This window comes from Gopherus flavomarginatus, chromosome 6, assembly GCF_025201925.1.
Source record: "Gopherus flavomarginatus isolate rGopFla2 chromosome 6, rGopFla2.mat.asm, whole genome shotgun sequence".
NCBI classification, from domain to species: domain Eukaryota; kingdom Metazoa; phylum Chordata; order Testudines; family Testudinidae; genus Gopherus; species Gopherus flavomarginatus.
In genome coordinates this window covers 112,661,684-112,674,600 of record NC_066622.1, presented here as the reverse complement: position 1 = coordinate 112,674,600, position 12,917 = coordinate 112,661,684, and the positions used below count along the sequence as shown (strand labels likewise).

The window sequence follows — 12,917 nt, the reverse complement described above, 5'->3', positions numbered from 1 at the left end:
CTCTCTCTCGGGGATGTGCCCATCCTGCACACTGAGTGAGGTAGTGGGTCCAGTTGGGGAAAAATAATAATCAAAAGTGATTATGTGTATTTAAAGAGTGCATCAGTGTATCAGACTGTATCATATGCACACGGGGCAGAATTAAAGCCTCAGTCCTGCAGGGATATGTGTGTGTGTGGCCGGGGAAGAAGGAGCTGCCTATGTGGAGTAATTGCAGGATCAGGCTTTAAGGTTGCACTGGCATTTCTTAAACTTCAAGGCCTTGACTCTACATCTTTATTAGCATTCTTTTATCATATGTGTATATAAATAGAAGGGGGGGGCAGGAAACTATTAAAAGAACAGGTCTTGAACTTGTCTCTTCTGCATTTGAATCAGGCAGCTTTCTCCTCCTTGCTGCCATGGCCCAGCAGGGACATTATTGCCGTCACAGAGAGAGAGGCTCACTGCTCTCAGTTCTGATGCTGGGTCCTGGCTGCAGCAGCACAGAGCTGCAATTTCAGAGAAAGTCTTGTTTGGCCATGGGCTGGAGCATGCCCAGTACAGACAAAATCTTTGGGGGATAGCTGTAAAATTCAGCAAGGATCAACCGTGCACGTTGGAACTGCAATTTTTTACAAAGGCTTATAACTGGACAGATTTTTCATGGGGATGGCAAAAGGCACATCTCTGATACAAAGGGTCACTCCCTGCCAAATTTCTACTCCCTGCTCCAAAGAATGGGGGCACTAGAGCTATCCAAAGAAAATGTCACCAGAATTTAACATGGGCAAAACAACATATTTTCCATTAGCCTCATTCTCAGAAACAGCTGAACTATTTTGGCTGCTATTTAAATAAACAAATAATCAGCCTGAGACAGACTTGTGCTATGGAAATTTTCAGCCCAAATGGGTTAACTTTTGGCAAAATTATAAGCAACTGAAAAAAGGCCTTAAAATGAGACATATCAGGCAGTCTTAATAACAGGGGGTGCTACCATATATTTGGTTTCGAAAAAACCAATGTTTATTTAAGAATCATTAGCTCTCTTTTGCCAGGGGCGACTCTATGTTTTTTGCCACCCCAAGCATGGCAGTCTGGAAGCCTTTGTCGGCATTTCTGTGGGAGGTCCGCCGGTCATGCAGATTCGGTGGCTGCTCTGCGGGTGATCTGCTGGTCCCGTGCCTTCAGCCACTGAATTGCCACCAAAGCCATGAGACTGGTGGACCTCCCACAGAAATGCCACCAAAGGTTACCTGACTGCCGCCTTCACGACAACTGGCAACACTCCCCCCCGCAACTCCTGGCTTGCTGCCTCAGGCACACGCTTGCTACGCTGGTGCCTGGAGCCACCCCTGTCTTTTGCACAGGAGAGAGGCTGGAATTTGATAGCCTGTACAGGGACATGAAACCCAGCTTCACAGAGGCTCCCTTTGCAACACATAGCAGCAGCTCTTTGGGTTCAAAACTGACAAGGTTTTGTGAGATGGGGCTGTGCTGCTACATAGATAACTATTCACGCCGATGTACTGATTGTGAAATGGGTTTGGCTACATAGCCCCCATCATCACCTATAGTGTCCCACAGCTGTTAGGTTAGTCTGTAGTGCTCCTAGTAACACAGAGTTTATAGTACTTTTATGTTTAGCTCATTGTATCAATTATTTGATTTTGTATCCAGTACCCAATTTTTAAAAAATTGAGTCACAGTCTGTCAGAAAAATAAACCCATCTGAATAAAACTAATCTCATAAATACTAGTTTTCTTCAGATTGTTATGTATCTGATATTCAGATTTAAACTGCTATAAGGTTGCTTTATATGCCTCTAATCTGCTCAGGATCTAAAACAACCCATGACCACACCTACTGTGTCCATCTTTGCAACAAATGGCTTATGCAAATTACAGTAATATGCATGAATACTTTATTATTACAGTAGAATCAGTGCCCATGGCTACAGACTGTTCCAGTTTTGGTCTATATGAACTGAAGTTTTTCATAGTGAAAATCCTCTGGCATATGACAAGCACTAAGTAATAGATCTCATTAGTGAAAGAAGCAAAAATTTTGAATGCTAAAGAAGGCTAGGTTTATCAAATTGTAAAATTTTCTTACAATATCAGCAGCTTTTGTTTGCTTTTTCTGTAAATTGTATTCAACCAAAAATATATTAAAAGAGCTTTAAGGTTGCAGGATCAAGTACAAAGAAGTTAGGAAATGCCATAATTAAGGTTGCTCGTACAATCTTAATTCAGCTCTCTAGTGCAGGGGTCGGCAACCTTTCAGAAGTGTTGTGCCGAGTCTTCATTTATTCACTTTAATTTAAGGTTTCGCGTGTCAATAATACATTTTAACATTTTTAGAAGGTCTCTTTCTATAAGTCTATAATATATAACTAAACTATTGTATGTTAAGTAAACAAGGTTTTTTAAATGTTTAAGCAGCTTCATTTAAATTAAATTAAAATGCAGAGCCTCTTGGACTGGTGGCCAGGACTCAGGCAGTGTGAGTGCCACTGAAAATCAGCTCACGTGCCGCCTTCGGCACCCGTGCCATAGGTTGCCTACCCCTGCTCTAGTGCATATGCGAGTCTTTCATTACATGATCACATGCTATTTTTTCCAGTCTTCCACATCTCCCTCCAAGTTCCAGTCTCTCTCTCCAGCCAGTCCCAGTCTGTATACACACCATTCTTTGTCCAAGCTATTTTCCACTGCTTCCAGTAGCTCCCAATCCTGCCCCCAAGCCTTTTCTACTCTCACAATCTCCTAAACCCAGTCTCCTTGCCAGTCCTATTAACCCATGTGCAATGAGTTGAAAGATCCTGCAAACAATTATGTGTGCTTAACTTTAAGCAGATGAGTTGTTCCATTCAAGTCTGTTGGATACTCACATGTTTAAAGTTAAGCACACATATAACTATTTGCAGGAGTGGGGCCCTAAAGTTGAACTACAAACAAAACAAAAGCAGGCTTTGTTTCTGCCCTTTATGTATAAAGATCTCCCCAGAAAGCTTTACAAAAAATCTGTTTGTGTTTTCCCCATAGAAATATTGGAAATAATGGAACATTGTAATTGAAAAGCGCTTGCCTTCCAAGAGAGTTGGGAGAGAATGTTGAATCTTTCTTCTACATCCCAGGTAAAAGTCTGGACCAGCTGAAGCTCAGGTTTCAGCCTGGAAACAAGATGTCATTATTCAGATTTCTAAGATTTTTTAAAGTCCTTCAGGGGAAAATAAGGAAATCGGGAAGTAAAATTATTGATATTTCTATTATAAAGAAGAAAAACAATTTAAAGAAATATTTGTATAAAGGAGCAGTAAAGATAGATGATGGTTGTTGCTTTGTGTGTGTGTGTTAAGTATCAGAGGGGTAGCCGTGTTAGTCTGGATCTGTAAAAGCAGCAAAGAATCCTGTGGCACCTTATAGACTAACAGACGTTTTGGAGCATGAGCTTTCGTGGGTGAATACCCACTTCCTCAGATGCATGTAGTGGAAATTTCCAGGGGCAGGTATATATATGCTAACAAGCAAGCTAGAGATAACGAGGTCAGTTCAATCAGGGAGGATGAGGCCCTGTTCTAGCAGTTGAGGTGTGAAAACCAAGAGAGGAGAAACTGATTCTGTAGTTGGTTCACCTTTAAAGAAAGAAGGAAATGGGCTTCCTCACCCATAGTCCAAAGAGAGTGCAGAAAGGAGCATCCATTTCTTCTCTTTAACACGCTATCTTGATCTCTCTGTCATGAACATTCCCCCATGGAGATCAAGTTGAACCACTAACACTCAGTAATAGATTACTTGCTCCCAGGTTGTTGGCATTCTGCTGCAAACCTGTCTGTAGGGCCCTACCAAATTCAGGATCCATTTTGGTCAATTTCACAGGCATAGGATTTAAAAAATAATAAATTTCATGATTTCAGCTGTTTAAATCTGAAATTCCACAGTGCTGTAATTGTAGGCCTGCTCAACCAAAAAGGAAATGTGGGGGGTGGGGTCGCAAGGTTAATGTAGGGGGGGTTGCAGTACTACTACCTTACTTCCGTGCCACTGCTGGTCGTGGCGCTGCCTTCAGAGAGGGGCAGCTGAAGAGCTACAGCTGCTGGGCAAGAGCCCAGCACTCAAGGCATTTCTGCGCTTATTTCTGCAACCGCCACTTTCTGGCCACCCAGCTCTGAAGGCAGCACAGAAGTACAGGTGACGATACCGCAACCCCCCTAAAATAACCTGGTGACCCCACCCTGGAACTCCCTTTTGGGTCAGGATCTACGTGGAATCTGTATAGTATATAGTAAAAGCACACAAAAGATCAGATTTCACGGGGTGGACCAGATTTCACAGTCTATGATGCGTTTTTCATGGCCAAGAATTTGGTGGGGCCTTACCTACCAGCTATTACAGTGGGCCTCAGGTTCTTCAGGGCAGGACTTTCTAACCCAGCCCCACCCATTCTGGGTTGTGGGGTCCTCTGACCTTGTCCTAATGAAACTGAAAGTTACAGCCATATAATATCTGTTGTTGTTGCTGACCATGCTGCTAGAGAAAACAACTTTGATTCAAAACAACTTTTCACTGTGAAATTTGAATTAATTTATACTAAAAAAGGGTTACATTTTAAAAGGTCGGAATCCAAATACAGTGTTTTGAAATGATCAAACATTTTGCCTGACCTGCTCCAAAATGTTTATTCTCTTCCGATTTTCATTTTGTGGAAATATTTGAGATTTTTGTTCTGTTTCAAGATGAAAAAACATTTTTGAATCTTAAACTCTCCTGGGATGAAAACAAATGCTTCCTGCCCAGCTCTGTTAAAGTGGCAAGAGATATGAAGTACAATGGGAATTTGGCAATATTCAGACATGATGCTCACATCTAAGCAGCAGAGTGAAAGAGGAATAAAAGGAAACCTTGGCAGCAGTCAGGATAATTAGGAATCTTTAGTTCGCACATAAATGTGGAATGGCTACAGTGTTTTAACAAGATACTTTTGTTATAAAAACAGCAGCTTCAGAAAATTTTACTTTGAGTGAAAGAAGAAACAGACAAACAGGGGCATTGACTTATAAGATCACACAATGTGTCCACATCCTCCTGACTTAGTAAAAGACCATGAATGGACTGAGTTCAACATTCTGAATAGTCTTTCCTGACAACTTTTTGTTGTTATGAAATGACATATGCTCAAGCTACTGAAAAATAGAACTGTAATTATAGATCATGGGGAAGAAATGAGGCACTTTGAGTGACTTGTTGATAACTTATATAGCACAGAGTTTTGTTCCCATAGCTAGACAAATACTTTTCATGGATGGTCTGTAAACTAAGAGTTGTGTGAAATTGGATCACATACAGACAAATCCTAATAACTTCTCTTCTTGGGTAAAATTTGCCTTTGTACAGAAAGCACAAGGCTTATTCATCACGTAAGCTTGACGTCAGCCCCCAAAAGAGGGTATTGTACATAGGCTTTATGCTGTACCTTTCTGCACAGAGGTGAATTTCATCCAGTTTGACAAATATGTTTATTTTAGCTTTATTTTTCTTTGCCAGGAACATAGAAAAGAAATAATCCTACCAAATCTCTGATATGCAGAATGTGTTCAGCAGTTCCCTGCCCCCCACCCCCCAAAAAAGTGGGTGGTAACTGTTATTTTCAGTAACTCTACTGACCTTACCTCAAGAGTATTGACTTATAAGATCTTTTATTTTCATTGATAAGTTGGCATCCTAATTTCTACACATACTCTATTGTACATTCTGTGTATGCTTAATTATGCTTTCCTCAATTTAGAAGTTTTATTATGGAACAATCTTGGGCCACACTGCTGCCAGTGGGTGACATTAAAGTAGTGGAGAGACAAGATGGGCGAGGTAATATCTTTTACTGGACTAGCTTCTGTTGGTGAGAGATACAAGCTTTAGAGCTTACACAGAGCTTGTCTTCAGGTCTCTTCTTCTATAGTTTAACATACAGTCCATATTACCTTTAAGGGGACTCTCCAAAGCACTGCCTGTCTTTATAATATCATTGTTGTAGTCTGTTATTTGAAACTTAATTCATCCTCATAAATACATGAAAATTAAAAATTTTGTTCACGGTTGTTTATCATAATCTTACTGAGTTGTGTAAGTTGATACACTAAGGGAAAACTGCGGGCCATTAGTCACTGTGACAGATTTTATTACTCTGAAGTAACTTCTCATGAACCGCTTTGAAATCTTGTCTGAAGTCACTACAATGAATCTTGCATTAGTCTTATTTGCTAATTGTGGAGCCCGCTAAACTCTGGCACTTTCATGGCAGTTGTGATTTCCCTCTTTCTAGGTGAATAAGAAAATGTAGTGGACAGAAGCAAGGAAGAGAAACCTCAAGTGGTGGAACGGAGGGTTCTCTCTGCTTGGGATTTTACCCTCCTCGTCACGCTGCCTCACAATGTCAAAGAAGAGTGCTAGCAGCCGAGCTAAGGGAGAAAAACCTGATGCCTTAGCTGCCTTACAAGCTGCCAATGAAGAGCTCAGGACAAAACTCACAGACATTCAAATAGAGCTCCAACAAGAAAAGAGTAAGGTGTGCATCTTTTTTTCCATTAATTAAAGAAAAGAATATCTTGTTATTTTCTAAACACTCCTCCTTCCCAGCCCCACACAGTGGCGGGTGAGGTACAGTGTTATTTGATAGCCACTGTATAGCATTTTTTCATACACAGGGTCAGAACTAGCCATGCCTTGCTATGTTTTGTTGCTGTGCATTGTGCGTGCTCATAATCTGGGAAAAATTCATAATCTGAGTAAATTAGATTCAAGATTTGCAATACATCTCAATAAAATGTTGAGCATTTTTGTTAGAAGGTTGCTCATGAAATAGTGCAGTAAATTTTACATGAGGTTCCTTTAATTTTTACTTTTGGTATGAAACCTGCAAATTATGTTTGCACTATATTTTTGCACAAATCCGTGTCTGGATTAATTATTTAGTAGCCTCTCTAATTGGCCCCCCTGGTGGTGGAAGAAGCTGTGTTATCAGCAGGTACTATACATCAGAAAAAGAAGGGAGGATACCATCATTAATTTGTTAAAGATACACATCAAACAAGTTGGCATGGTAATTTGTGCTCAGGACAATTTGTTCTTTAATTCTGAGCAATGGTAGCAAATTAGACTAACTGGTTGTGTATTCAGAAGCATGAAGCTTGGAGTTGCTTTTAGAATAATGTACTGAAAACTATTTGTGACCTTTTTTAGGAGTGGTAAATCTATTTTGTGCCTTACATGGCAAAATTCTGAAACAGATTCTGCATATAGCAAATTGTTAGAATATATGTAAATTTACCAACTTTACTAGCATTCTGTGCAAGGCAGACAGAGAAGATCATGATTTTAAAAACTGCATCAGTTGTATTTCAAGTTGTGATATGAGCTAAAAGACTGTATTCCCTACACATGTTAGAATCCATCTGTTCATCATATTCATCTGGTACTTTCAGGGTTACAGCCTTTTGGTGGAAAAGCAAAGGAGTATAAATATCAAATTCCTTAGCAACCAGTGTCTCAGATGCATAGTGAATGCTTGATACAGAAGGAAATGAAGTTGCAAAACAGTATAGCTAAATGCCAGCAAAAGCTACATGAAAATAAGCATCTATCTCAAACCCGACAGATGGCATGTTGGTAGCAGTAGGCTCAATGCTGTCCAAATCTTTTGTCTCTCTCATGAATACTTTTCCACTAAATGTTTACATTTTTTATCTTCCTTGCAGACAATGTGCTTGATACAGGGATTATTCTCATCCTTTACTTTTTCACAATTATAGCAATTGTGTCTGGGTTTTCTGCTAACAACCCATCAAGCTGGATGCACGTTGCTATTCTAGATCAAGCTCCAAGATTTCCAATCCCAAGTCCCAAAACCAAGCCAGTTTTGATTTGTGCCTCTATAGACCAACAAGCCGCGAAGTCTGGATCTGAATTTCAAGATATAAGGGTGTTTTGGAGCCAGGATTTAGCCAATCTGTTAATTATGGTTTAATGAATTTGCTACAATTAAGTTTCGCCCATCTCAATTAATTGGGTGTTAGTATTTACAAATAATTTAATTTTTCAGAAGAGCTAAGATGCAATGTAAAGTACACCTACTTCAGCAGGAACAGATACGCACTTTGCATTTTAACATAATTTGCATCATTACTTGGCCATGTCGAATACAGACCTTATTCTCAAGGTGGTTTCCAAGATTATACTTTAATTGAAAAACACACCTGTTCATCATTCTGTTGTGGACAAGAAAGCTCAGATAATTCAGACTGAGTACGGCTTTGTCCACTTTCACTGTTTAATACATCTCTTTCAGCGAGGAGATCTGGTGAGTTCATACTGCATTTTTGAACTGATATACAATTTGGCTCTGTTCAGGTTCATATGTGCTCATAGTATTTGAAAGCATTTTTCAGTAATAGCTTAGTTGTTTGAGCATTAGCCTGCTAAACCCAGGGTTGTGAGTTCAATCCTTGAGGGGGCCATTTAGGGATCTGGGGCAAAAATCTGTCTGGGGATTGGTCCTGCTTTGAGCAGGAGGTTGGACTAGATGACCTCCTGAGGTCCCTTCCAACCCTGATATTCTATGATTCTATTAATTATATATTACAGTGACTGACTGTGTAGGATAGCATGACAGTTATGTGTTCAACAGTTGTACATGTACACACACACACACACACTCCCCTGTATTACTGAGAGAATAAACATACTGTTACACAGAAGATCTGGAGTATTCCCTGCGATTTTTGAAATGTGCCATAATATCTTTGATTTCAGCTGGACAGCCACAAAAGATGGGCAGAAAGGGCTTTAGTTTAACCACTAATAAACTGGCTAATTCCTAAATGTTTAACACCTTGGACACTAGTTAATTTCTAAGGTTTAAGAGGTGGTCACTGTGAGCTCTGAGGGGAGAGGGAGTGTTTCTTGAGTTGAGGCTAGTTTTGGAATCTTATCTTCATTAAGTGCAGACTAGTCCTGGCCCCATCTGCTAGAAGCATCTTCTTCCAGTCCTGGTCTACTCTCTTGTGTGCCTCACTTCCCTTCCTCTGCAGCCAGTTTGTGTTCCTTCCGTTCGAGAATAAGCAGGAAGAGTTGGAATCATTTCAGAATCAAATCAGGCATCTGGAGAGCACAAGTTCTTTCATTTAGACACAACTCCATTTTCCAGTGTCATGACTTATTTTCATCTACTGCACTAGGACTGTGTGTATCCTTTGTTCTATTTCTATTGCCTTCTGCTGCCTACTTGGCCAACAGTCTTGTCGAGCAAAGCCAACAGTCTTTTCTTGGTAGCACGTGCCTCAAAATGGATGGGACGACTGAGGCCAACATTTTCTGAAACTCTTCAGAAATCATGTTTTCACTGGCACTTAATTTGAGACAGCAGAATAGTAGTTTGAAGGTTGGGATGGGAACAGAGAGAGGAAAATGGTTAGAGAATGACAGGAGAGATGACTTAGAGAGATGGAGAGGGATAGAATACACTGAGAGAGTGTTTGTAGGGGCCAGACCTCTGAGATCTTCAGCTTTCTTCCTTTAACCCTAGGGTGTAATGGAGCCAGAGTTTGTTGACTTTCAAGCATGGTGCAAAGCCTATTTGTTTATCCAAGACTTTTTTTCAGAGAGACAGGGTTGATTAGGAGATTTTCAGGTTAGGAGGGAAGATCTTACATTTTAGAATAAGAACAATGTTGGTGTTGGCAATGGGTAAACTATATAGGTGATGTACTGTGTGAGTATAATGTAAAATAGTTGACACTCAGAGCATTGGATAAGTATATTTTATGAAATAATCTGGTGGAAGCGTGTCCTTGGCCAAGTCACTTAACCTCTATTTTCTTCAGTGTGCCGGTCTATTCAATGTGGATGATAATACTTACCTATATATTTACATTATATTAATTAATGTTTATAAGGCACTTAGAGATCTGTGGATGAAAGGTTCCTAGAATTGCAAAGGATTATTATTTGTTTGATTGATTGTGCTAAAGTCAGGACAAAATCAGGATGTTGTCTTTCAGGCTTTTATCTTTATTACTGATCATTTACAAAGGGCTGTTAATTTTGTTTCTGTTTTTCCAAGCCTAATTATGTTTCATGTTGTGTTGACCTTTAGAGATGTTTGGTCTTTTCCTTTGGCTTACTGGTGTCCTTTCTCTTATTTTCATAAATTACCTTCTCCAATGAGGAATTATCTTATTTATAATACCACATGGCTATTTCTCAAGAGAGATTTATACATCTATCTGATGCAGATCTCCTATCTTCAGAGTTTCCCCCTTTATGAACTAGTTTTAGGGTCAACACAGTTACAATAACACTGTGAAGCATAGCAGTGTTTTCTCTACTGCTTTGGGGAGAATCTAGATCCCAAGAATCTAGTCTAGTTTACTTTGGAGAAGGATAGATTCAGAGTGCAGACAGCTAATATATATGCTTTGGGTAATGTGGGCATATGTCACAAGTGCTGTTGGATGGTCTTGTTTCATAGCCTTCAGGTTATTGGTGGGAACTTTGTTATAGGAACAGTGTAGTTTTGGAGTTAGATTTAAACATTCAGTACAATTATATTTATGAGCACTGCTGAAGGAAGTTTGTTTTTTGTTTTGTTTTTTTTTCGCAAAAATGAAAGATGCGAGTTTCCTTATCACCAAAGAAAGATCCAGCTCCCATTGAAACAAATAGGAGTCTATTGATTTCAGTGAAAGTTGGATCAGGCCCTTGTTGAGAAATTGTAAAGATTGTTCTGAACGATTCAATGACTTACCCGTATCACAAGGACACTTGCAGAAGCATGTCAGTTGGATTTAAACACCTACGTAAGTGTTATCCTAGGGTACGTCTACACTACAGGATAAATTCGAATTAGCTAAAACCGATTTTATAAAATAGATATTATAAAGTTGATTGTGTGCATCCACACTAGGCACATTAATTCGGTGGTGTGCGTCCGTGGTCTGAGGCTAGCGTCGATTTCTGGAGCAGTGCATTGTGGGTAGCTACTGTAAAAGAATGAGGCCAATAAGGTCGATTTGCATCCACACTAACCCTAAATCGATACAGTAATATCGATTTTAGTGTTACTCCTCTCGTTTTGTAGGAGTACAGAAATCAATTTAAAGAGCCCTTTAAATCGATATAAAGAGCAGTGTAGTGTGGACGGGTGCAGCATTAAATCGATTTAACGCTGTTAAAATCGGTTTAACAGCGTAGTGTGGACCAGCCCCCAGATAGGAATCTTTTTTTGAACCAGAGCTATGGAGAGGTGGTTGGGGTAATTGAACTCCCCTAATTTCATGTATATTTTAGTCTCCTGTTTCTTCATTCAGGCTCTTTTGTTAAATAAAAAGCTCTTCCATCACTGTGCTGACGCCTCTGGCATTCTACAGTTATTGTGGAGATGTGTGCCTCAGCTATCACAGAGCTCTTAGAGGTACTGAAGTTGTCACAAATTACTGTAGCTGTATAGCTGTGTAAAATTAATTTCAAAATGAATGTCAAAACCAATTTAAATCAAATTTCATTTTTTTTTTAGAAGTGTGCCCAGGTTAACTGTGTGTGGGGAAACTGCAGCCCAGGGTAATTTTTCATGGTATGTTATAATACTGAAAAATCATGATTTACAGCAGTGGTTCTCAACCTTTTTGGGCTCAGGACCCATCTGTAAATGTCAATGGCCTGTCATGATCAGTAAATAGTCTGGGGGTGGAGGCCCTAGGGTGGTTTCAGTCAGACTCCCCCTCTGAGGTTGAGACTTGCCTGGCACTCACCCCACAGTGGCAGTTCCTGCAGCTCCTGTGCTGTGGGGCTGGCTGGTCTTGGCTCTCTGCTCTGGCCGTTGCAACCTCTGGGGGTGCAGCGCCTCTCAGGTTGGCCCTGGCCCTCCTGACTGGACCAAATTTGTGTGAGTGGAGTTGTAACCTGGCTCTTGGGCTTGCAATGCCACTCACTCTAATTTGGCCCACCCAGAGTCCCATCATCATGACGGCTGGGCTAAACCTGAGTGGTGTGGGGACCCCAGAGACTGCAATGCCTGAAGCAGGGAGTTGAGCCCCGCCAGCCTTATGGGACTGGAGTGCATGCCACCACTGGCATGTTCTCACATAGCTGGGCATGGTGTTGCAGGTTCTTTTCCTGTAAGAGAGAAAATGTGGATGAGGTAATATCTTTTATGGACAAACTTCCATTGGAGAGAGAGACAAGTTTTTGAGCCGCACAGAGCTCTTCTTCAGGTCTGGGAAAAGTACTCCAACCTGAAGAAGAGCCCTGGGTGGCTTGAAAGCTTGTCTCTCTCAATAAAAGAAGTTGGTCCAATAAAAGATATCACCTCACCTTCCTTGTTTCTCTAATATTCTGGGACCAATATGGCTACAACTACACTCTTTCCTGTAACTGAGCCCTCTAGCCCAGTCATATTTAAATCCATCCCATTGTCCTTACAAAAATGTCTTTGGCCCTAGTGCTAAGCCAAATGCTCCTCATGCCCTTCTCTCAGGGTTCTCTGTCATCCTTGTTCTCTTCTCGTGCCTCATGGCATTTTACCAGTGGCTGGGAGAAGAACCCTGGTCAAGAAGATGTTCCGAGTTCAAGCCCATGGACCCTACAACCAGCAGTCAGGGTCTGATCTGCATAACTCCTTGCTGCTATCTCCCTGGACTGCTTTCAATCTAGTCTTTCTTAGGCCTCCTCCCCCACAATGTTTCTAGCTTCACCGTTCTTTTAGGGGTGGGACTTACAGGACCCTCCCCTGGAATCACCCAGCAAACTCCAAAACATAAACATAAACTCGCTTCTGCCCTCCTTGGCCTTGTCTTTACATCCATCTTTGCTTTCCCCTGCTCTGTTCCCCAACTGAGGTGCATCCCAGATATGACATGACCTGATGGTAATGTAGTTTACAC

General features: G+C 40.8%; 1 protein-coding gene across 27 annotated transcripts in view; it reads left to right on the top strand.

The window, feature by feature from the left end:
- Nucleotides 1-12,917, top strand: part of JAKMIP3 (Janus kinase and microtubule interacting protein 3) — a 187,792-nt gene that overhangs the window by 56,813 nt on the left and 118,062 nt on the right. For 24 of the 27 annotated variants that reach the window (XM_050959345.1, XM_050959349.1, XM_050959348.1 and 21 more), the window contains one exon: nt 6,305-6,547. In XM_050959345.1, the coding sequence (XP_050815302.1) occupies nt 6,413-6,547 (135 nt within the window). In that variant the 5' untranslated portion in view covers nt 6,305-6,412. Of the gene's footprint in view, nt 1-3,030; nt 3,123-6,304; nt 6,548-12,917 lie in introns of those variants that run through there. The other 3 variants (XM_050959347.1, XM_050959344.1, XM_050959365.1) reach the window with 2 other exon arrangements.